At 30.1% G+C, this 24,299-nt stretch overlaps 1 protein-coding gene and 1 long non-coding RNA gene across 4 annotated transcripts; one reads left to right on the plus strand and one right to left on the minus strand.

The window, feature by feature from the left end:
* Positions 1-308: 308 nt before the first annotated feature.
* Ptpmeg2 (Protein tyrosine phosphatase Meg2) lies at positions 309-24,280 on the minus strand. Its single transcript, XM_074133168.1, has 12 exons — positions 23,986-24,280; positions 17,844-18,083; positions 16,792-16,881; positions 16,180-16,320; positions 7,839-7,973; positions 6,524-6,661; positions 5,295-5,388; positions 4,083-4,272; positions 3,849-4,009; positions 3,420-3,649; positions 3,123-3,330; positions 309-1,571 (listed from the first exon to the last, which is right to left on the minus strand). The coding sequence occupies exons 1-12, from the start codon at positions 24,016-24,018 to the stop codon at positions 1,348-1,350; spliced, it is 1,884 nt and encodes a 627-aa protein (XP_073989269.1). The 5' UTR covers positions 24,019-24,280; the 3' UTR covers positions 309-1,347.
* On the plus strand, positions 12,473-17,747 carry LOC141456869 (uncharacterized). 3 transcript variants are annotated; one of them, XR_012460081.1, is made up of 4 exons: positions 12,473-13,406; positions 13,541-13,854; positions 16,778-16,970; positions 17,061-17,747. It is a non-coding gene; the product is annotated as an uncharacterized lncRNA (long non-coding RNA). The 3 variants fall into 3 exon arrangements; XR_012460082.1 differs by lacking the exons at positions 16,778-16,970; positions 17,061-17,747 and adding an exon at positions 15,792-16,040 and having other exon boundaries at positions 12,481-13,406; XR_012460080.1 differs by lacking the exons at positions 16,778-16,970; positions 17,061-17,747 and adding an exon at positions 14,656-14,757 and having other exon boundaries at positions 12,483-13,406.
* Positions 24,281-24,299: the final 19 nt, after the last annotated feature.

Genomic DNA, 24,299 nt, shown 5'->3' on the forward strand with positions numbered 1-24,299 from the left:
TCGTTTTTTATTGTTTTTAATGTGCATTAAGTTGTTATTGCCTTTGCTTTTGAAGTGACATATATAACAACTAATCTCCGCAGTTGTTCTGAACCATGTTTAAAGAAAATAGACATTCTTTCCGTAACTGCCAATTCATAACCATTGCGAGTTCAAATGTTAGGAAAAGAACAATATTATTGGAAGATGACTGAATCCTTCATTGGATTTCGAGTCCCACCGATATAATGTAACAGAGATGCAAAACCGATCCAAAGATACTAAGCTGAACAGTACTTCAAAAAGAAATATTTACATCCAATAAAATATAAAATGTTAAAAAGTGTTTATTATTAAAGTGTGATTCTTCATAAATAAAATAATTATTTACAAAATTATTAATTGTTGTATAATTTAATTAAAAGGTGCGCTAAAATAATAACAATGAACTCCTTTTATCCACCATTTGGAGCATACCATTTCATTTTATGGATTTATTTGACGTAAAAGGAGTATAATTCGAAATAAAATAAATAAGAAAACTAAATAACACAAAAATAAATTAACCTGACAATTAGATTGCAATTGCTTTTCAGAACAGGGTAGGTACAATGACGTCAGAGTCTACATTTAGGTATAAATGAAATTCATTTATAATAGAAAAAAATGTAAATAATAAAATAAATAAAAAAGCTGATTTCTAATCTATTCAGTACGGAAAATAAAAAGTGAGTACTTATAAAAATGTAACTAATGTAGTATTTAAACAGTTGACAAAATAGGGGACCTTCGACATTCAATAACCGCATTCATCAACAGTAACACATTAAAGAAAAGATTGAAAATTTAATTCTCCAAGAAAATAATCTGGACATATTATAATGTACCTAAATTAACTATTGATATGATGGTAATAACGACTTATTTTTAATAATACTATATTATCTGAAACGATCAGCTCGCTTCTGTTCTTTAAATTTACTTAAAACATATTAATTTAGGAAATAATACACATTAATTAAAATTTAGTTCAAATAAATAAAGGAACCCTCTTCCAAAGCGACGTATTTTAAAGATTACAATAAATACAGATTTTTTATTTTACTGAATGCGGACATTGAATTACATACCCATCATCCATATTTTCCTTTAGACAAAGTGCCCTGAATTTAATTTGTAAGGAGCACCTTTATGAATATTATAGTTAAATATAAATGTTTTCTAATACTCGATTAGGCAATTATTATTTTTAAAAATTAATTTTTAGTTATTGTAGAGAGTACTCTAGATTAAAACCAGAGTAGTAATATAATGATGATGGGGATGTTAAACAATTTATGGGCAAGAATTTTAAAATTGACTTATTGTCTAATCCGAATCATGTTCGTGTAGGAGATCTGTTAAATCAGTCGGAGGTATGATCTCCTTTGAAATGGCATATTCTATAAGAGCTAAATGACAGAAAATATATTGGTCAGGCATTTGAATAGAGAATGCACGTTGTCCTCTTATTCTTTCTACAGTACCTCTAACGTCCACCGTTCCAGTTTCATCCAATCGGCTAATGCATATATCTAATGTGCAAAATGTTCCTAAAAACAAAAAATTACAGTATTAAAAAATCATTACAATTTAAAGGGTTTGAACGATTTATAGTGAAGAAGAAACAAGAGGCAAAGCATAGTATTTGCCAAATGTATTTACGACATTGGCGTTTCAACATACTCTTTAGAGGATAAATGTGAAAAATACACATTTAATTACTTTATTTTCGTTAATACCTCTTACGGATAAATATCGTGATCTTGACCTATTTTCGAAATGAGTTTTTCACCTGTTCATGTTTTTAAGTTTAAACCAGATTTTTTAAATTTTTATTCGAATTTGATCTATTCTTAATGCGTCAAGCTGACAAGATTGAAAACAAACCTCTTATTTTTTCAGATGGCGAGAAAATGAAATGAAAGTGCTCCCTAACATTCCTTCCAAACCTATTTACGAAATCCTTGAGGTACTTTCGCTTCTTAGTTATCTGAATAATGACAGTCCAGTGTCCTGAGCCTGTTCATCCACACAACGTAAAGGAAGTCAGCGCCTTCAAAAGCCCTCTGAGTCCACAAGTTCCGTGTGGAAACAGACAGTAAACATAGGCATCTTTCTTGTTCACCCGATGCATGCATATAAATGATCTTTCCCAGTGAGCTTCACCAAAGCAAAATCCATCTTGGTCCCTTTCGTCTTTTTGAGTTTTTCATGAAACAACTGTTTTATCAAAAGGGCTCCGACTCCATAAGGGGTAGCTACCAGGTAGTCTATTACCTTTAAGTGAACATTCCGTGGCACCCAACCAAAAAAAATACATTTATTATGCACTAATTTATTATCGGATGAGATTATTATTTACTGATAAGCTCCGTCGAGATTAAGTGGCCACAGGCTCAACTGTTCCTTGCTACCAAACAAATGTATTCATTACTCCACCTTTTTTTTTACACTAAGTCTATGGAAAAAGTGTTAATGGAATGACTGTACCGAGCCTTGAGGATTTTCAGAGGGCAGAGAATATATTGCTTATTACAGTCAATTGTACTCTACTCTGCTAGCCAATACTTCTCTTAGATTTTCAGGTTTCGCCCTTCCCGAGCCTAACCTAACGTAAGGTGTGGTTTAAGACTGCGTCACGATATTCTGATAATAGAATGGATTTGCTAGCAGTTTAGGTTGTACATGGGCGTGCTTTAGTAAAATATATGACCGTATGACCGTACTCATTTGCTACAGAGATCTAAGAAAGCTTGTTGAACATTACCAATTTACAAGCTAGACAATAAGTACTATCAATCCCGTCCAAAACCAATTAAATTTCGTGTACAGACAGGGCAGAACAGGACACTTTACTCTTAACACTTTTTATAACAAATAAAAAGTAGCTGCACGTAGGTTTCGAAATGGAGATCTCTCACATACAAATCCACGCTTCTGAACACTGCACCAATAAATTTACCGGAATGTAGATAAAAAACAAGGTAGTCTCAATATCTGAAGCTACATAGAAGTTCGATGAGTAGAACTTTAATATATATGCCTTAATTTATAACTAGACTACATTATCTTTTTTTTAATGTTCAATAATAATCTGTTACCAGTTCTTCCGATGCCTGCTGAACAGTGAACAACAACCGGGGGTCCCCTGGGATGTCCTGCCCAAGTATCGCCTAAATTCGCTACCAATCTCTCCTGTGTTGACCTTACTAATTGTAAAAAGCCTATCATAGCAGCTGCATTCTCAGGTACTCCATAATCTGGCCAAGAAATGTACTGAAGGTGTTCCACTTCTCGCCTTTCCTCTGTCTAAATAAACATAATAATTTATTAGAACATAAGTTCATGCTTAGTTTTATAAATTTATTGTATTTATGTAAAATGATGTAGAAGTTTACTTTATTATTGATGAGAATTAATTGAGAAACGACATAGTCAGGCCGTGTATCAACAGATATTGTTTGTACAGTGAAGGAACCATAAACGTGAGCTGTATCAGCTTCTATTGGCCAATATTGCCAACATTTATGCCTTCCACGTTCAACTACTCTAGTGGTCATAACTACCACCAATGTACCCTGCTCCCACACCATACGCCAGAAATCGTCGCACGTCTTCTGAAGTGGACCTAGATGAAAATAAATCGAAATATGAACACTAAAACATCGAAAAATTTATACAATAAAGTTTATAAATTAACTTTTGAAGAATTTGGTAGCGTTACTTTCTAGGTTCAAGTTTATTTATTAAGTAGAGGATTTTTAACGATACAATCAAATACATAACGTTAAAAAACTATTTCTAAGATCTAATCAATCATAGTTTACCTTGTGTTGAAATGAATGCATTTTTCTGTTTATAACCATCAACAAAGTTTGCATTTATATAATCTGTCGTGGGATCATCATCTATTACTGATAAAAGGACTCGAGAATGATCATAACATAAGACATCTGTGTACCTATTTTTTGCTTGATTTTGTTTCATCCTAAATAACAAGATTTAATAATAACACCAAAAAATAACACTAACATCTATACTTAAGCTTTTATTTAACTTACTTGGAATGGTTGAATGTGCCATCAGGTGGTCTAGCTTTAATTTCTGAATAATCAAGTGTAAGTCCAGCTTTTCCTTTTGCACGAACTCTTTCCAAAAATTCGACCAGACTCTGGCCACCGGGGCTGTCACAGTGAAGGCTGTCATCATCAGAGAAACCACTACTGGCAGATGAAGGTGCGATTGGAGAAGCTATGAAAAGTTGTATTTATTAATTATTTGTAGAACAAAAGAAAATTTTCGGTTTCCCATCTTAGAAAAAAAAAGTTCAAGTGGTGGACGAATGCATCTAAGAAATTTGTAATGGGAAGATTAACCTTATGAGGTTGGCAGGACAGGTGGGTTACAATAAAAAAAAAGAGATTTCTTGGAAGACTGTGCCTAAAAAACTCGCCATAATTAAGAACTCTGAAAGCTAGATAGGCCATTATTGAGAAATCTCCTAGATATTAGCCACTGGAGGGAGAGAGGTACTGAATAGAGACCCTTGGAGGAAATTCGCCGTAAAAATCAGGACCTTTTAAAGGTTGCAACGTCCTAAAAAGTGTCAAGAAAAAGTTTAGTTCCGTCTGCAGAAAACAGAGTACCTTCATACTTATTTAATGGCCTTCCACTAATCAAGTGATCCTATTCACAACTCAATCACTGTTATTATGAAGATATACTCGGACATATCATTTGTAAGGTAAAGGAAAGAAAATCTTTTATCAGTGTACATTGTTCAGGAGATTAAAATACAATGATGGAATCAATCTACGTTCTTTAACGATAATGGCAAAAAGTGATCATAATCTTAAACACGCTTCTCAAAGAATAGAAAGAATAAAGCAGTCTGAATTTAGCAAAGAGGTTTAGAACTAGGTACTAAAATAACAGAACCATTTAAATTCTTATTGATCCGATTATACATGAAGTTATTCCTTCAATAAATCACAAAATCAAAAGGAAGCATTGCGAAACCAGGACTTTATACCCGGTTAAGTTTTGTGACAAAAGTTTAATTTTAGTTATAAAGTTCATTAAAAATAAATTAGTCATAATAAATGAGAACCGAGGAAGATGTACAGCTTCTTGATAACTCCATCGAAACTAATGGTAGCCTCAGCAGCTATAAAATAAAATGACATCTGTTACGGCTTTAATCGCCATATCCGTCATTTTAAAAAAAAATCGCAAATTATTTAGATTAGTTTGAGTTAATTAAAGCAAATTACCGGCAGATTCCGTTGTTGGTTGCCAAGACTCATGCTGTTGTGACGTTATCTCTTCATCTTCAGAAACAGCTGGCGAATCTGCCTCATTTTCAAGCTAAAATTTAAAATTGATTTGAACAATTTTGTACTATTAGGTATATCATATGTTTTTATTTTTAGGTAACATAAATAAGGCTGACTTATCAAGATAATATATTGTTTATAAAGTGATTTATCAAAGTATAAAGAAGTGGTCAGTTTGTCCGAAACTAAAACTAATATCTAGAATTGCCTTTATTCTTTATTTTTCTCTTCTTTTTTCAACTAATTCAGAACTAAGTATCTCTTAGTCATCAGACATCAGTTCTTTCAGATATTAGTAGCCATCAAGAGATTTAGCACTCACTAAATACTCAATAACCTAATAATTCAACACTCAATAATTCTGGAGTTCTTAAAATCTATACAGTATTAAATAGGCGTAAAAAAACAAAATTAATTAATTAATAAAAAAATGGAGAGTCAGAAAAATGTACGTAAATTTCTTTTTGTGAATTCTTTTTATAATCTTTATTGACCACTGGAATCAGTATATTTGAATTTCTATTTAGATGTGAATGACTATCTTAATCCTTATGAAGAACATTTTTAGAAATAATTAGTATTAGAAAAATTAATTTAAATTCGGATTTCTGATTTTTTTTGTAATCAATATGATTAAACATTATTTCTCAACTCTTCTGTGAAATTGGTTCTTATCAGTTAATCTTTGGCTAAAAAAAGCCAGGTTTTGGGGAACAGAAACAGGAGTACTTATCTAATAGAAAAATGCATGATTCAATATGTTAACCTAACCGCCCTTTGAAGAAAATTTACAAACTTGGCGGAATTGAGCTTCTATCTCTCCCTGCTTAAGCTCCGATCTAGCATTAACAGTAACTGTTAATACACTTTTTTTCCATTTAATGGCTTAGTTCTCTTAATAAGAGATTTAACAATTTAAAGAAAGTTACAGCAACAAATTCAAGTTCGTAGCTTATAAATCTAAGGATGGTCTCGGAAGGATCATATCGTCGGACTCATCTCATTATTACAAAGCCCAAAAAGTGGACTAACCTTATACTCAACCCAGTATTTTTAACATAATATAAAACAAAAAAAAAACTGTAATTCAAGCAATTTTGAGTTCTAAGTTGCTGCACTGGAGGGTCAGTAAAATCAGAAGAAATCTTGTTAATTCTCATACTTACGTTATTTAATGGTTGTGTATAATCGATTGCTTTATTCGCCATGGACTTGTGACAGTGTAACAGCCAGGCATGGTGAGCCACCTGCAGGCCACCTCCCAGGCCAACTGGTAGACTTTCACGAGGAATATGTAAACTTAACTGAAATAAATGTAAAGTATTTTTATAAAAATAAAGATATTAATTCTTTGAATATAAAAGTAAAATAAATTCTGAATATAAGATAAATGAATCAATATCCTAATTTACTACATGTTCATAAGAGAAGGAGCTATACTTTGAAGTTGATGTTTGGCATAAATAAAGTTAAAAAATTCATTTGGCCTTCAATGAGCAAACAATTAAGATTTAAAATCTCTATATAAAATTACTTTACACAGTTGCAAAAAATAAAAAAATTACTGTTTTTAAAGAGAATAAATTAGGGTACTGGATTTCCACACGGAGATTCTGAATCGCCTGCTAGCACATAGATTTTCTCCTAACTAAACTAGAAGCTTCTTACAGCACACAGCCCGGAGGTGGTCAGTGTTTTCCGTAACGATAGAACAAACAGTATATTTAATGGAAAACCTCGTCTAATCGAAAACTCCACCGATACCAAAAAATTACAAAATACACTATCAATTATAATAATTACAAAATACTAAAGCCTGCCACTTTTTCAAAGAACTTGATGCGGTCTTGTTTACAACAGTAAAAAACACAATCTAACCTTCTCATTCTCAGACATGCACGTCTTGCAGAGACGTTTTACATTCTAACTAGGCACATTTTCTAAAAGACTTCAGCTTGAAAAGGAGCCATAGTTCCTTTAATTCGACGCTGATTTAAGGTTAAAAACCTCCTAATTTAATTTTAAAAGATTCATATAATGATAATAAATCACCTCTATTTTAATTTAAAAAAATAAATAAATAAAAATGTCATTTTCTAATTTTTTATCATGATTACTTTTCAAAATATTACGTTTTACGGAATTATCTTTATAAGCATCTAAGAAATAAGTATTCCTTGGTACAAGTCAAGAAAAAAGATAAAGTTGTAAGTTAATAATAAAATTATAAAATAAAATGTAAATATACATACCTTACATACCTAGCATATGTATGTACAGTACGTACATACGCTAGGTATGTGAGTTAATTATTTTTACTTGTTTATTTTGTTAATCTCAAATTATCATATTATAAAGAGGTATACATGAAAGATCAATTTCTAAAAATCTGAGGTATTTTTTAACACTTTTTTATGAGATTAATGAAATTGATAACTCTTTAGGATAAAAAAAAAACAACAATTTAAAAAAATAACTTACTTGAGGAAGACTAACAGTAAACACTCTGTCCCTAAGTTTTTCTCGGACGAAAAGACGAAGTATTTTGAATGGTGCTTTAAACCATAGTGGCGCAGTTACTATAAGAACTTTTTTAAGTTTGGCTGGGTATCCTCCCTGTGAGGAAAAACACAAAATTAACACTGAAAAAACTAGTTTTAGAAACGTAAACAAAGTCAAATTTAAACCATAAAACCATTTGGTTTTTAACATCACAGTTTTAATACACTTAACTTAAAATGTCTGAATAGTGATATAGAACAAAGCTATAAAAAATTTAGACCACATATGTATGTTTTTTTTTGACAAATTATACTTGAGATTCACGAAAAATGGGTTTTTATTTACTTATTTTTAATTACTAAGTTGTGCGGACTGTTTGCTGTCTATGCGTCTCATCATGCATAAAGCGTGCGGATTAAAAAGCACCACTGCCTTATCAGAGAGACAATAGGAAGCTGACAATTCAGGTCACAAACAGCACGCAGCTAGTTTACTCACAAGCCAAATCGAATAGGGTACTTCTTTTTTTTATTTCATATCCGGCTTTGTGACTTTTATATTAAATAACTTCACTAATTCAAAAATAAAAACAATGATTTTCAACTAAAATTAATATTTCTACTACATCAACCTTTGAAGGTACGAAGACAAAAATTATATATACCGGCATATATTTGCCAACATCTTATTTTAAAAAAAAGTTTTCTCCTTGTTTTCTAAATGATGTATAATAGAATTCTAACTCAACAGAACAATAACATAAATGTATACTAACTTCATCATATATCAATTTGCATGATTTCAACAAATTGCACTATTTTATAGAACAGAATATAAAGTAAAATACTTAGAACAATTTTTTGTTCAATCCAAGTGATTGAACTGCACAACTGAAGAAAAGTGCCGGCCATCCAAGCTGTAAGCTGAATGCGCAAGGGGAAACATAAAACGCCGATATCTGAACACATGCGCAATTGGAACTTATACCATTGGGATTAAATGAAACTTCTAAGTAACCAACAAACAATAAACTATAGTCACTCTACAACACGGAAATTTTCTTCCAAAATTGCTTTGATTCGTTTAATTTCCCTCGCAAAAACTGCGATTATTTTTTGCTTTTTAGTTTTGTCTCTCTAGAATTACTGTTTTGAGATTTCCATAAAATATTTTAAGTGTATTCTGTGTGGATGTACAGAACATCTTAAATAATGAAAGCCCCATGTAAGGTTACTAATTTTTGATACTGTTGACACAAACAGCTGTAAATTTACCATCTTAAATAAACAATCCGAATTTATTGTGTCAATTATTTTGCGATTTATCTACACTTTGTTCCACCTATTATCATGAAACAAGAACTAAGTGCGTAACGATCTTATTAATTTGATTTGGGAAAGAAGGAAGTTTCTCAAAAGATTATTTTTTTTTTCTGCTCAGGAAATTCCCGAAAAGTTGGATGCGAACACAACCTCGAAATTACGCAGATCGACACTAGAATTTCAAAATTATTATTTTTGAACTTTTCGTGAGATAGTAAGTTCATATGAAGAGAATAATTTCCACTCGAATCGTAATCTTTAAGAAGGTATTTTGCGTTCAATGGTCTTTCTGTAGAAAAATGTGACTCCAATAAATAGCATATACAGAAAGCAGAATAGTAAAAGGAGAAAATCATTATTTAAGATTTATTACAGTGAAAATTAAAAGGCACATGCTGTTCGTTCGCAAAATCTCAAAATGCTTGGTAACATCTGATGATGTCATCAATAATTTCTGCGCGAATGAGTCCAATGATTAATGACCAGGGACTCAATCCCCCAACTGGTTTAAAGTAATATTTTTCTGGACGTAAAGAAGCAAAAACTGTTTATTAAAATACTTTTAAGTAATTATTTTAAATCGATTTTTCTGTATATACAGAATATAGTATTTTTCAATTGTTTAGTGGGTTTACCGAATTATTATGTAATCAGAATTATTGTGCAACCATTTTCATAAAAAGTTCAAAAAAAAAACATGAAATACTCGCACGGTCTTTACTAATATTTACTTTAAAGCATGTATTTAACCGACTCCTGACATTATATTATAACTGCTCCAAGTTTTCAAATTTTCCTATTTCCTTTTGGTTTCTGATAACACTAGCACATCTAAATTTCTATTAATAATTTACAGTTATATTTCCTTCCTTTTATTTGATTCACCTCTTACATCCCAAGTTCCTAAAGTTAAAGTACTTTTCCGTAGTCCTCATCATTTACTAAATCATTTATTAAATCGTCCATTATTCCTTTTATGTTTTTTCCAACTGAAAATATTTTAATTAGTCGCGTAATCCCCCAGAAAACTCCTAAAGGACCAAATACCCTTATTACGGGAGAGATATCCTTGGATAGATTGCCTTCACTATCACAATGAGGCTCCTTCCTTTAAAGAAATTCACAATAAAAATGTATGTTAACAATTTGAGAACGATATTTCCTCATTTATTTTTTATTTTTTACTGTATTTTTTACTGAAAACAAAGTTACTATTAACTTATACATAAAAAATAAAATTTTAAACGATTAGTCACTAGCGAAACATATATAAATAAATATACTAATTCAAGAACTTCCGTAGGATAAAAATAATTGTACAAATCTTGCTTTGTCACAAAAGTTAGCAAATAATAATATTTAGTTCAAGATTTGCTAGTTTTCTCTATTTTAAGTCTATTTGCTTTTTAACTTTTCTCATAATTTTTTAGTTCATGACTTTCAAGATTCCTCTATTTCATATTCTTCCCACATTATTAAATTTAATATTTGCAAAGTTCCATCTATTTTATTTGTAAAATAAAAAAAAAATTAAAGGGATTATTCAATATTATGAAACATTAAAATCCGAGTTTAATTAAAGTATATTTATAACATTATTTTTTTATCTTTTTTTTCCTCAAAATGTAAAATATGAATTTGAGAAGTTTGTAAACATAATAATCATTTAAAAGTTAGATAACGTTTTGTAGGATAAAAAAAAAAACTCTCAAAGTGATAAAACTCTAGCAGATGTAAATAATATTAAGTTATTAATCCAGATAGATATTTAGACAGATATCCAGTAGGTAGTTAGAGCCTATAATTAGTAATATAACGAAGATATTGAAAGTTAATTTAAACAACAGGAAGATAAATCTAAATAATTCGAAAATAAAAATGGTTTTAAATACATAAATATAATACCTGATTTTGATAAACATTTTGTAAATATATAAAAATGCAAAGTAGGTCACAACACTTGAAGTTTTTTATTACTGGGGAAAATGTAGAAGAGTTTTAAGTTTACGATTACCTTTTCCTTAGTATACTGACAAGTTTTATCAATTGACTTTTACGTGTGCATTTTATCTTTCGTCTAAACTTAGATACTCTAAACCCTATTTAAGAGGGAAGATGTGTCAGCGAGGGTGATCAGGGAGGGGGAATACGGACCAAAATGTAGTATAAACGTCACTGTACTTCAGTCTGGCAGGTTTATATATATAATTTGTAAGTATATTTGGCTTGTGATACTACCTACTGTAATAAAGCAAACAAAATCAGCTGTTTCAATTCAATAATCAGGAGAAAACTAGAGAATTTAGAGGTTAGAGTCTGCGGTACAAGCAAATATTAAAATATCGAGATGAATTTACACACTCACCCATAGGTTTCTCTTACTGGAACCATTAAATTTTATTTTTTTTAATTTTCTTCGAACTATGTGGAAACAATACTACAGCTTGTAAATAAAGAAGGTGGGGATTATAATTACAAAATTTTGGCGAAGATTAATGACTCGGAACAATAACAGTACCAATCCTCCCTTTATCTTTGAACTTATAAAAAATTTACCGTATTCTTCTTATTTAAATCGAACACTAAAACTATGAAATAATTCCAAAGACAAAATTAGAGGCATGGGAAAAATATTTTTGTGAAAATAATTGATCCGTAGACGAGAAAAAAAGTTCGGCAACGACCAGAGAAAGTCTAAATTAAATTACTCTGGCCACTATGTTGACATTACTAGCATTAAACCTAACAAAAAAATCTTAAGCAACCCTAAAAGAAAGAAATTACATCATTGACAAATTTCCAAGAGCCTAAAATCATTCTTTAATTACTGCAGTAGATTTCTTAAAAGATTTGCAAACTCTCTGCTTTTTTTACACAATGCAACAAAGACAGAAATAAATTGTGAATGAAGAGTGAATGTTAGAAAACATTTTAAGATTATAAAAGTCAGTTAATGTACTCCTCCGCTGAGTGTACAGTGTTGAAGTAACATTTAGAGATTAAAGAAACAGTTCAATTAAACAAGGTATAAAAAAAGATTTACAGTCACGTGCAAAAAGTGAACTGAAGCAGACGGTCAATTAAGTAATGGAGAAAGAAAAAAAAGAGAGAGATCGCTCGAGACAGCTGAAGAGGGATGGTTGGGAAGAGGAAAAGGCTCTAAAAGATGGCGATTGGCTTGATAGAGAGAAAGGAGATGGTGCTTTTGATGGAAACGATTCCTCCCATCAGGCGATACCGGAAAAAGGGAGAAAAAATACAGCTTATTTACTGTTACCAAGAGTAGTGAATCCCCCCTAGTGATACAACTTTAAATTCAATAATATCATTTAATCGTAGGGTCAAACTTTTATCTAAATCAGAAAGTTTAAACAAATAATACTGGTATGAAATGCAAAAAAAAACTTGAAGAAAACAATCTTACTTGTACAGAGCATTCTGTGAGCAATAATCCTAGGTGGTTATCTAATATGCTCTCCGTATCGCTGTACCGGTCCATCTATTGAATGATGGGGATGTGAACCAGGTATTTATATTAAATATCTCCACCTAGAGACACTACGAAGGTGGGCGAATTATCGATATTTCCTTCATTCAAAAAGATTATAAAAGATTCAACCCACACAAAATAATATCACTTCCAAAAGAGTAAATTCTTATTTAAAAAGGAAAAAATAGAAGGGAACAAGAATAAAGAAGAAAAACTCATGCGTTAAAATTAATGTAGTCAGTCAATAAACTAGAAAAAAAAAAAATGATAATAATTTTCGTTATATACATATAAAACTGTAAATCTGCACATAAATACAGAGTGGAATACTAGGATGAATATTTAATTACTAATCTTACCAACTTTTAAAGAAAAACATGAAAATTACTCGATTCTCAGTACTTACTTTAAAATAGGTTGAAGAAAAATTTGTTGCCTAAATTTAAGGGAGAATTTATAGTGTTTTTATAAACAGAAACACAAAGAAATGTTTTGTAAGTATAGCAGCCATTGATGGGATTTTATGTATATAGATATAATGTGAAAAACATCTGATATTAATGTACACAAGACTAAATAACACTAGATATAACAACACAAGATGCAGGGTACATTATGAAACTATCCATAAGAGAGAGGAACACTCTTAGCATGAAGGGGGTTGCGAGGGTGTCGTTACCATGGTTACTATAGATGACCCTGTCACTGAACAGTTCAATACCATTCCAGGCCAAGGTCTTTTTTACTAAATTATAAATTTTTTTTTCATAATTTTTTATAAACTTAAAAATGTAATAGTTAATTTTAAAATAATTTCAAATGTTTCTTTTAAAATGACTATAAATTTAAATAGAATGGTTTATTTGCAGGGATAAAAAAAATGCATAAGAGCTACGAGAAAATAATTTGCATCCATATGTAAAAGAAGAATCATCCATCGGCAGGAGACTAAATCAACCGAATAGATAGAGAGAAAATTATTAATTTAAATTAAGTAAGCCTTGGTTACACCACTCGAAAAATAAAACATTAAATCTGAATTCATCTGTTAAGAAGGGACAAAAAAAAGAGTAGCATGTAATTGGAGAAAACTAAATAAACATTTAAAATCTAAAAATATGATTTAGGCTTTTTCAACACTTAAAGTGTTGGACACTAACTATACTGATAGTTAAAAAAGATTGTAAGTGATATTTCTAAATTTAAAAAAAATATATATAAAAATAAATGCCTAAATTAGCGTTTTAGATTTTTTAAACTCACCACGGTGAATAAACTATGATTGATTACCTTGTGTTCAATTTATGGCCAAAGAAAAGTCATCAAAATTCGGCTAAGTTGTTTACGTCTAGTTGTACATTAGAGTAAAGTGTTGCAAAGGTGAATTACATTACGCAAAATTTTTATAAAAATAAAAAAATGCGTTTTTTTTTGTTATTCGAAAAATCATTTTCTCGAAGACTTTACATCCAAATTGGCAGTTTAAATGGTTGGTGGGATATTGTGTAATAGAGAGATAGTAAAGCAAAATCGGCATCTACTATGACTTCTTGGGCTCCACTTTTCTATGAGATATCACTCTTAAGTATACAATGTTTGAGTCAATGAAGGTGGAATGATCCAGAGTTTGCACGAGCGGTAATACAACTATGTATTGGCCAGGGACACTAGCCAATTCGGAGAATTGTCAATCAACTTGCCTCTCTAAGGGTTCAGCGAGAGCATTATATTTTCATTAAGCATAATTCATTATAGAACAAGTGCTAGGATTCACAATGGTGGATGTCTGTAATTTCATTCGCCAAAGCATGTCGGAATTAGAATTAATTGCGAAAATGGGCGTGTTATGATTGACAATTTCATCTTAAGCTTTAACAATTAAGAGTAACAATTTATTAAACTTTCTAGAATTTGGTTTTCCTAAGTTTTAAAAACTGAGTTTAAATTTAGTGAACATGTTGTGCAACTTTTTTTTTGTTTCCAGAACTATCCGCAAGAATCGCATACAAACTATCATAAAGGCACCTATTTTTTGTTTTTAAATTGAATTGGTGTTTAATTATTTAATATTTGGATGGCCATAAAATATCCTTTCAAACTTTTTATTTACCAATAAGGCATTAGTCATCACTTTGAAGAGTGTATTATAAAGTAAATAATACAGGCGCGGACCCTCTTTAAAAAGATGGTCTGCATTCCGGCATCGCAGCCTAATTTAAGATTACAAGACTACCCTATTCTGTTAAGATGCATCTGGCCAATTGGTCTTGCCATTGGTCACCCTATTTTGTAATGAACGAGATTTGACATCTTTGGACAAGAAATTTTTTTACTGCCGTTGCATGGGGAAGATACTTTAGCTGTTTTAAAAAAATATGCATCTCTCCAGCTGGTCTAGTTTAACTAAGCTGCCTACTTGACCAGTCTGACAGCTTCCTCATCTCCTCTAATTTGATAACGACCAGCGATTCATTGCAAAACTACATATAATCGATTCTCGACGTTTGATGAACCTATGTTACTCAAACTCAACAAAACCATAAGAGTCGGCAGAAGATCAAATAGTTCATACTTTTTTTAACCGCTTGCGAATTAATAAAGAAAAGATAATCTATTAATTTGGTATTGCATCTGTGAGTTAACTGTTGTAACTTCTTCCACAAAATTGGAAGTATTCCTTCCTACACCAAAAAAAAAGTAAGATACTACATCTGCTTGTCAGAGCATCCTCTAATTATCCATCCGAATGACATGCGCAGTCATTGGGGATTTCTTCTTGCAGAATAAAACTCAAATTCATAATTTAGGTCCAATATTGCGACAAATTTGATGAAAATAACTGAAAAGGTTTGAAAATTTCATTAGATTAATCAATATGAATTATAAGTATTTGAAAGCGCTGATCCAATGTTATTATAATTATTATTCAGAAAACTGTCATATTCGTTAGTGAAACCTGTACTAAAAGGAGATCACTTTTATGTTCTTAGTTCTAACATCATGAAACTATCATGATTATTGATAAAGCTTAAATATTTGCGTAATTCTAATCATAATTTTTTGCAATTATTTCAATTCATGGTCTTATCTTGTCTAATATAACAATATCTTTTTTTCTAGAAAACTTGCTCTACGGTTAAATTCATCATTTGCAAAGCAAATAAGTGCTTTAGTTTATTTACACAGCACAATCACAACATAAAAATAAAATAAATAAAAACAGAATAAATCTATCACTGAATCACCTTTCAAAAGAAAATTCTTTTAAATGACCTCCTATCAATTAATTGAGGGATTGGCACTCTATATTGGGGAATATTCTTCGAAACTTATGACGTTTTTAATTCAATTTTTCAGTTAAAAAACTTGGTAATATTTATGTAAATAACAATAATCCTTTTTATTATTAGACTGAAAAAAAAGTTTGTAGAATATGATTATAAATGAATAACAATAATATTTTTTCTTAACCTACTAAATTTTCATTTAAAAAAAACAACCTACATACCTTCAACAATGTAAGAATTTTCTGGCTCAGATCATAATCAAAGTGAGAATATTTTGAATCAGACATATCGTATATGAACACAATGCCTGCTTTTTGAGTGTCTACGCTTTCTAGTGCTACATCTAATTGATAAACTAGGCCCTGAAACAATATTTTAGAAACTACATATTTATTCTAGTCATTGAATGGTTCAATAATTTAAGGCACGTTAACATCTGAGTTAATTGGCGCTCAAAAACAATAAAAATAAGTAAAATAAATTCTAGCAAGTAAGCATGCGTTTTAAGAACTTGAAACAGCTTTCCCGAAAAAATGGGTAAAAGCTTATAGAAATATTATTTTCTTGTTTCTGAACAGAACAAAAAACACTTCTGAAATTACACCAGTCATAATACTCGTAAATAGCCAACTACTTCTTTTTCTTTACATGATTATAACTAGTTTCGATAATACATCTGAAAATGGGATTTGATTTAACTTACTCCGTAGATATATGTGAATCTTTTCGATAATGCATCTGACAATGGGAGTTGATTTAACTAACTCAGTAAATATATGTGAATCTTCTATTTTTTTATGTCAAATTTGCCATGTAAAGTCTGTGAAATATACCTGCAATGTCGTTTGATGCGTTGAAGTTTGTGGACAGTGTATTCTGGCAGTGAAAACAGCAATAGCGGCACCCGTTGAATCTCTTGTTGGCTGAAATAATAAAATATACACATCAAATTGAATATAAGAAAAACTCTTCAATCAAAAAATATAATTAACGCTTATAGTTATAAATTTAGGTATTGCTACATATTTCAATAATAAATATTTGAGAATACACCAATTTTGAGTTTTATTTAATTATATTTTTTTGTTTTTCTTTAATTAAGGCTCACTAACATCTGAGGTTATTGGCACCCAGAGTTTGAGGTTATTACCGGCCTCCGAACAGTGTTACAGGCCAGAAAATAGAGAAAATCTAAAGGCCAGCAGCTGGATTCGAATCCGTGATCTCCGCGTTGGAATCTAGAATTCTCTGGCCACTTAGCTAACCTCTTCCCTGAGATTTAATAAAATTCCTAAGTTGGAAGCATCAGTCAATAGAAGTTTTATTCTCGAAAATGGATCTGTTTTTTTTATTTTATTTTATAAATGTAATCGTCCAACAAACAAAAACATGTTAAAAACAAACTAACTGTACACAAAGATCTGAGAACTTTTGAAAAAAGAAACTTCTCAGTAATATAGAAATCTGTAGTTCATTTCTACTCAATAAATTTGTGCTCTAATTAGTACAATTTTTGCCCGCTCTCAATGTAGGAAATATAAAGCTATTAATAAATGGCAACACTTTTACTTTTCAAAATATAAATGTGATTACATTCACTTCATTTGAGGGATTACCTTTATGATTATGTCTTTACAATATTTCATCAACTAATAAATAATCATAAAGAAAATGACCGAAAATTCAAACAAATGATTTAATAATTATCTATTATTATTATATAAGAGCAAAATTTAAAGACAGTAAATAAAAAATTCTATTGAAGAAGACTATACGGCAGCCAATGAATAACTTATTTAATATAAATGTTACAGTTGAGCCGGTAACCACTTTTTGAAAGATGTAAAAAAAATTATTGAATTATAAATAAAAATAAAATACTCACAAGTATGGTAAACTTTCCAGTAGCAAGTTCACTTTTAAGTGGTTCTTGGTTAGGATTTAAATCAACTAGGCCTTCTCTTTGACGGGTAATTTCGTGCTGTTCAAACAATGTAATAGCTCTAGAAACTTCGAATTTTCTTGCAGATAAAAATTTAATTGCCGTAGATAATGATACCGCAGCCCCAGTACCTGAACGCCTCTTTCTGAGTTTATTAACAGCTTCCAAAAATGTTTTAGTTGCCTGAGTCAAAAAGTTAAAATATTTTCTTGAAATATATTCAAATAACATTAGAAAAAAGAAAGAAAAAACAAATGACAAAAACAATAATATAAAGAAGAAAGATTAATGTTAAAAACAAAAATTAAAAAATACACAAATAAAGGACCTTCAATTTACGCATAATTTTAAATTAAAAAAGACGATTGAATAAGACTATCTTGACTAATTTATCAAGTTACATGGTTACAGAAAATTAAGTTTGCAACTTCCTTTAAATCTTAGGTGGGGAACAAAATGGTGTGTTCAAGCAGAATGTAGTTGTAAGCCTACTGCCCTCGATCCGTAATCTGTAAATACATACTCTCGCAAAAAAAACAAACAAATTCACAGTGATTTTAAAGGTAGGAACAAACCTTCAACATTTCATTTACATCTAAATTTCTTATTTACATCTAAAACTACAGACGAATATAACTTTTTCTGCTGTAACACGATCAACGTTTTGTTCACCCAGTACTACTATGGTTTTAGCTAAATGTATTTGAGAATTTTTGAAAGCAGGTTTAAGGTAAGCGGCCTGTTTTGGTGTTTATAAGCAATAGTTTTGTGCAACCCTGTACTACTAACAAAGGCAACAATTTTTTTTCTTTACAAATTTGTTTGGATTGGCTCATTCTTGGAGCCTTATAGAGAGCTGAGGATTATTGGATGTAAATAACTCCCCAAAAAATGAGTATGTAAAGAAGAAACTGAAGCCAAACTAGCAGCTAGCCTTGACCATTTCATTTCTGCTGAATTACTTTTTAATGACTATTTTTTTCAGGCGGGTCAACGTCCAACATTAGGTGTCGCGTAAAAAGGTGGATAGCTAGCTAATAGAGGTACTTTACAATACATTTTTCATATTAAACTTCAACATATATTAAAGGATTTGTGTGCCAGAATACTATCGTTTTTTCTTTATATAAAAATAATTCGCAAATCATTTGAGTCTCCTCATCCCAAAGCACTTCAACAATCCACATTAGCAAGAAGAAAAGATAAAAACGAGAAGTAATAGTCTACCAGAACAAATGAAAATCCATACTTCTCCGCGCTTAAATTTTTTTATTTACTTGATGATATTTCCTTTTAATAGTCGCTTTAAAAACTCAAATATATACATATATTTAGACGCGCTTTAGTTATAACTATAGGTGTCGTGGACATAGCTACATACTTACGTACTTAAATAAAATCAAAGGCCAATAACGGGCACCTAATCCAGTACAAATTCATCTTACTCTACAAAAATATCACACAAAGAGGTTTTTGTTACCTAATTTTAAGTATCATATGTCGAAATGTCCACGAGTTCTTAAAACATGACTGACATTTTTTGAAGAAAAAACAAAATATAATGAAATGCACTAACAACGCAAGGGCTTAAGTTTACCTGCTGAAATTCAGGAAATCTCTGAATGACATTATTTGCAACTGCTAATTGTGATTTAAAATATATATATTCTTGAGTTTATGAAAGCGAGTAGTGAATTTTTTTACTCTCAAGTTCAGATATTGACACGCTAGCCGGATAAACAGGAAGGAGTGCGAAAAATACTTTTTCTCACGAGTTACTTGTGACATTTATTCTGCAATCTCTTAAACTGATTCTTAACATTAAAGAAATAAAAATATATAAAGGCACGAATATTGATATCGTATTTCATTTCTTAAATAGCATGATTTTAAATTAAAAAGACCACTTACTGCTTTTTCTTGCCACTTAATACATAATTTTATTTTTAAAAAGTGAGTCTTCAATTTGATAGATAATTCTCTAAAACACTCCTGAATTTTTTATTTTTATTTCTGTGTATGTGTTTTACTGCTGTACATTATGAAACCTGTGGGGAACTTGTTTCCACTTGTAATTGTAAACTAAAAACACTTTTAATAAGTAATTTAAACAATAATTATCTAAAATGTATTTGAAAACGTGCCACCAGTTCATAAGAAAAAAATCTAGATGTGGGACAAGTTACTATTAAATACAATATGCCGAAAGCCTCTATAGAATAAAAGTAAATAGCTTCCTTCATTTTTTGTCTCAAAGATAATACATAACTTGAGTCTCTACTTTAGATTGAATTGTTCTCACACAATAAGGTTGCACGTATACACACATTTATAGTAGTAGTAGTATAATATTCTCTCTCCATTTACATATATATATATATATATATATATATATATATATAAATGGGAAAGAGTACTATATTCATACACATATATGTGTTTTTGCATAGCAGATTTGTATTCAGGATATAATAACGATAAGGTTATAAAATCAAGAATTGTACAGAAGTGGGACATTAAGCTTAACCACCCATTTTTGATCCGAAGCAGCTTTCCAGAAAATCTCATAAAAATATAAGAGCTAATAATTCAAAGTAAAATATTACTTTCGGTTGAAAGATATTCGTCGCTAAGATACAGCTTATTCCTATCGTGGACCTTACTCGATCAACACAAAGCAGCCTCGGACAGGTGCAATTTCCAACATAGATAACTCTCTTTTTCAAAACTTGTTTGGTATTCTGCAATTCTCCACTCTAATAAAGTATGCTGTCTAACTTAATCTGAATGGCTTTATGATGACAGACCTCTTTTACAATTCTGTTACCTTTAAGTATTAACAAGTCAAGCTTCCCTACTTGGAACACCAATCCCATAGGCATTGCGTTCAAAAGAATGTATAGCATTTTGTCAAATGAGGTGAAAAATCCAAACCTCAGTGCTGAAAGAAAGTGTATAAAGTTTCAAAGTTTTGTTCATCCTTTTTTCATTTACACTCACTCGTACGAAATAAACAGTTTTCTGGAGGTCTCAAATTGATGATTGAAAAAAATAAATAAATCAAAATCTATTTTTACCGAAAAACTGTGTTCAAGGAGTTGTAGCTAAGCAACTTCCCCAAGAAATTTCCCAAGCATTCAGTTTTTTTAAGCCAATTTAATGTGCATCATACTATTTGCTGTTAATGCCCTTTAAAGAAGTCAGCAAAGCGACAACTTGGAAATAATGTTTATAAAATTCAATTTATAAACATTATTGCACTATAAACTTTTCAATATAATCACTTAAATAAATTATTGATATAATTAATATTACAAAAAAGTTACGTGAGTTTGGGCGGAGACTAACTGAATGCGAATGTGTTCAATCGTTTCCATGGGAATCCCTTTTCACAGAAGTTTTACTAAATTCTTAAAACCTGTACAATAACCTAGGAGTTATTTTTTTAAAAACGCTCTAGATTTTTTAATATATTATATATAATGAGCTTTACTATTTATTATACTAATGTGTTGCAGGAGTAAAATTTGTATTCAAAACTTTTACTGTTATGTGTACTAGAAAGAATTCTGTTTTCAGGATGTCCAATATGAACATTAGACATACTAAGTTTTATATGTTCCTTTTATATATGTACGTGATTGAAATAATTTAATGGCCAAGCATGACCTAAAGATTCATAACAATGATCATCCTGCAAATTGAATATATTTCTAGGTTCCCCTTAGTTTTGTTTCTTTTATTTTCAAACTAATGTTTTTTCTTAGCAGTTAAAGTAATTTTTATCATTTATCAAGTTTCAAATACATGCAACAAATTAAGAGGCTCAACGCAAGGAATTCAATTTTTAAAACTTTAACCGTTTTTTATTATTAGTATTGTAAATTTAGGTAATTTCTTATTTTTTTTTTTTTGTCTACTTCTTTAACCTAATATTGAAATCTGTAACTTTTCAGGTTTTATATACGAAAAACATTACAGAGAAAAATAAAGGTTTAAATTAAAATTAGGCATAACTTTTACAAGCTCTTACAACTACTATCCATTAGGGTCCATAGATGGAGATGATTAGCGAACGAACTTGATTTTCAACTGAAAGTATTTTATAAGTTTAAGTAATTATATAAATTGATCAAGCCTGCACCAAAAATTTTATATTAATAGAAAAATGTAGAATTTAAATCGCAGATACTAAAAAAAATACAATATTTGTTCGTTATTGAGACATTATTTTTATGGATAATCGGAAGTAGTAATGTTTTTCTGTTTAATAATCTGGAGATCAAAATAAATAGCCGGGGTCAAGTAAAAATCAGTTTGATGCTGTAATCATCATCCCTGGTAGATAATTGCATTTTCCTGGGTGAGACGGATGAGCCTATCATACAATTGAGCCATCCCCTCCAAATAGTGAGCCAAGTAAAACATGACAATGATGTTACACAGGCAACCACCTTTCTACTACGGATATTCAATGCCTATAACTGGGGTGGGATTATTAATTATAACAAAATTATTACTTCGAATTAAAAGTTTTAACGCATTAATCCTAAGTAAAAACAAATACAATTACGATGTCAGTCTTTATTAGCCAAAATAATTCTTCTTAGTGTTATTGGGGACAATAATGCTTTTCTGTTCAAAAATCTAAAGCATCAAAATATTTCAGTACTACCACAGAAGCTGCTGCATTAAGTACCATGTACAGCAAAAAACCAAAAAATGTCATATTGAAAAATATGAATATTGTTGAAACATATAAAATCCATGTAACCACAAACCAAGGATAATCTTGCAAATTCTTTGGTACAAACGATTTCATCGTATCCATTGCTGCATCTACCAATGTATACTGAAAATTTATATTTCATTATTTACAATATCAGAAAGAAATACTATATTCCTCATTAAAATCCAATATTTTGGCGATCTTTTTTTTGAGAACAAATTTTAAACCCATATAACCATCTTACTATTCAAATAACTGTACCATGTAACCACTTAGTCGTAAAATTTCATGAATCGGAGAGAAGGAAAAATTATATTATTATTTGTACTTTGTGCTTTTAAGGTATAAAATCATTACGTCTATTACTGTTATCCAGGCTTACAGCAACCTTTTTTCTGAAGATAATTATCTGTGCAATGTGGTACGATATTTTAACCACAGGTACTAAAAAAAAATTATTGAGGACAAATTAATTTTTCCTTAATCAATCCTAAACTGCAATTGGGAACAAAATGTGTGAAGTCTCTACAAACATGCACTCATAGTTTTTTTTTATTTTTTACGAAAGCTAGTTTTTAATTAATAAACCGTGAGGTGATTGTAAATTATATTTTTTTATTATCAAATTCTAAGATCAGTTCCATATTAGATCATACTCGTATGGTCAGCCTTCTCGGAATATTACTAATTAATGTTTAAATTTGCATACAATCACATTCTAACGGATATTTATTGTATTAGAAATAAAGTTAAAATATTTGTCCCTCTATCTAAGAAAAGGAAATAGCCTCAATGTCAATCAAAAAGATAATTAATTGTAACTGATAATAGTAAAACATAAGAAAATTATTGAATTAAAATGCAAAATAATAGTAACAATAAATTTTTATTACATATTTTTATATTTATTTGGATTTTAATTTCAAAAATTTAAAGCATTTTAAAGAAATTTTAAATATTACATAGTAGATACGATATTTTCAGGTTTAAACTTCTTTAAGATATGCTTCGTGCAGGGTGTAAAGCCTGATAATATTGCAACACAACAACAGTGCAAAGTATTGTATGAGTCAAATATATGATGAAACTGGGGAAGGAATTCTTAAAAAACATGAACAAAACACTCAGGATGATGAAGCCTGAGATACCATTCCAGGGAGCGCGATGCAATTTCCTAGGGAGTATTGGGTTAAAAACTTGCATCAATTGTACTATAAAACAACAAGTCTGAAATAAATGTACTTATATAAAACCAAATTGTAAAAATAAAATTTGTTAAAAAAAAAGCATATTCAAAAAATTAACTTATTTTAAAATTTTCACTAGCATTACTGTAATAAAAACATAATTTATTACCTGTTGTTGATCAGGAGATAGGTGGGTAGCCATTGAAATAATTGCAATTTGAAATTATGCACTACTGAATATGCAGTAAATTACAACATGAGCAGTTCCATAAAATACATTACGATAAATTTCCTGTTTAAATTTGGTGTATAGTTGAGATATGAAATCACTTGTTTAAAAAAAAAAAAAGTAGGTTCAATTGAAGTTAATGTTGTTAAATAATTATTTTGCTATTTTAAATTTAATTCCATTTTTTATAATTTACATTCTCACCCACCTGAACACTTGAAACTCACTCACAACAAACAAGCTGAGAAACTACC

This window comes from Rhodnius prolixus, unplaced genomic scaffold, assembly GCF_049639745.1.
Source record: "Rhodnius prolixus isolate KJV_2025 unplaced genomic scaffold, Rpr scaffold_10, whole genome shotgun sequence".
Lineage (NCBI taxonomy): Eukaryota > Metazoa > Arthropoda > Insecta > Hemiptera > Reduviidae > Rhodnius > Rhodnius prolixus.

What these genes read in the sequence shown, in the direction of transcription:
- Ptpmeg2 (XM_074133168.1), bottom strand. Translation starts at nt 24,018, where the DNA reads ATGGCTACCCACCTATCTCCTGATCAACAACAG. An exon ending in AAATTCTTACATTGTTGAAG is followed by an intron (nt 7,974 to 16,179) that starts GTATGTAGGTTG and finishes TTTTCCTCACAG; the next exon opens with GGAGGATACCCAGCCAAACT. An exon ending in ACCAACAACGGAATCTGCCG is followed by an intron (nt 4,273 to 5,294) that starts GTAATTTGCTTT and finishes AACTTTTCATAG; the next exon opens with CTTCTCCAATCGCACCTTCA.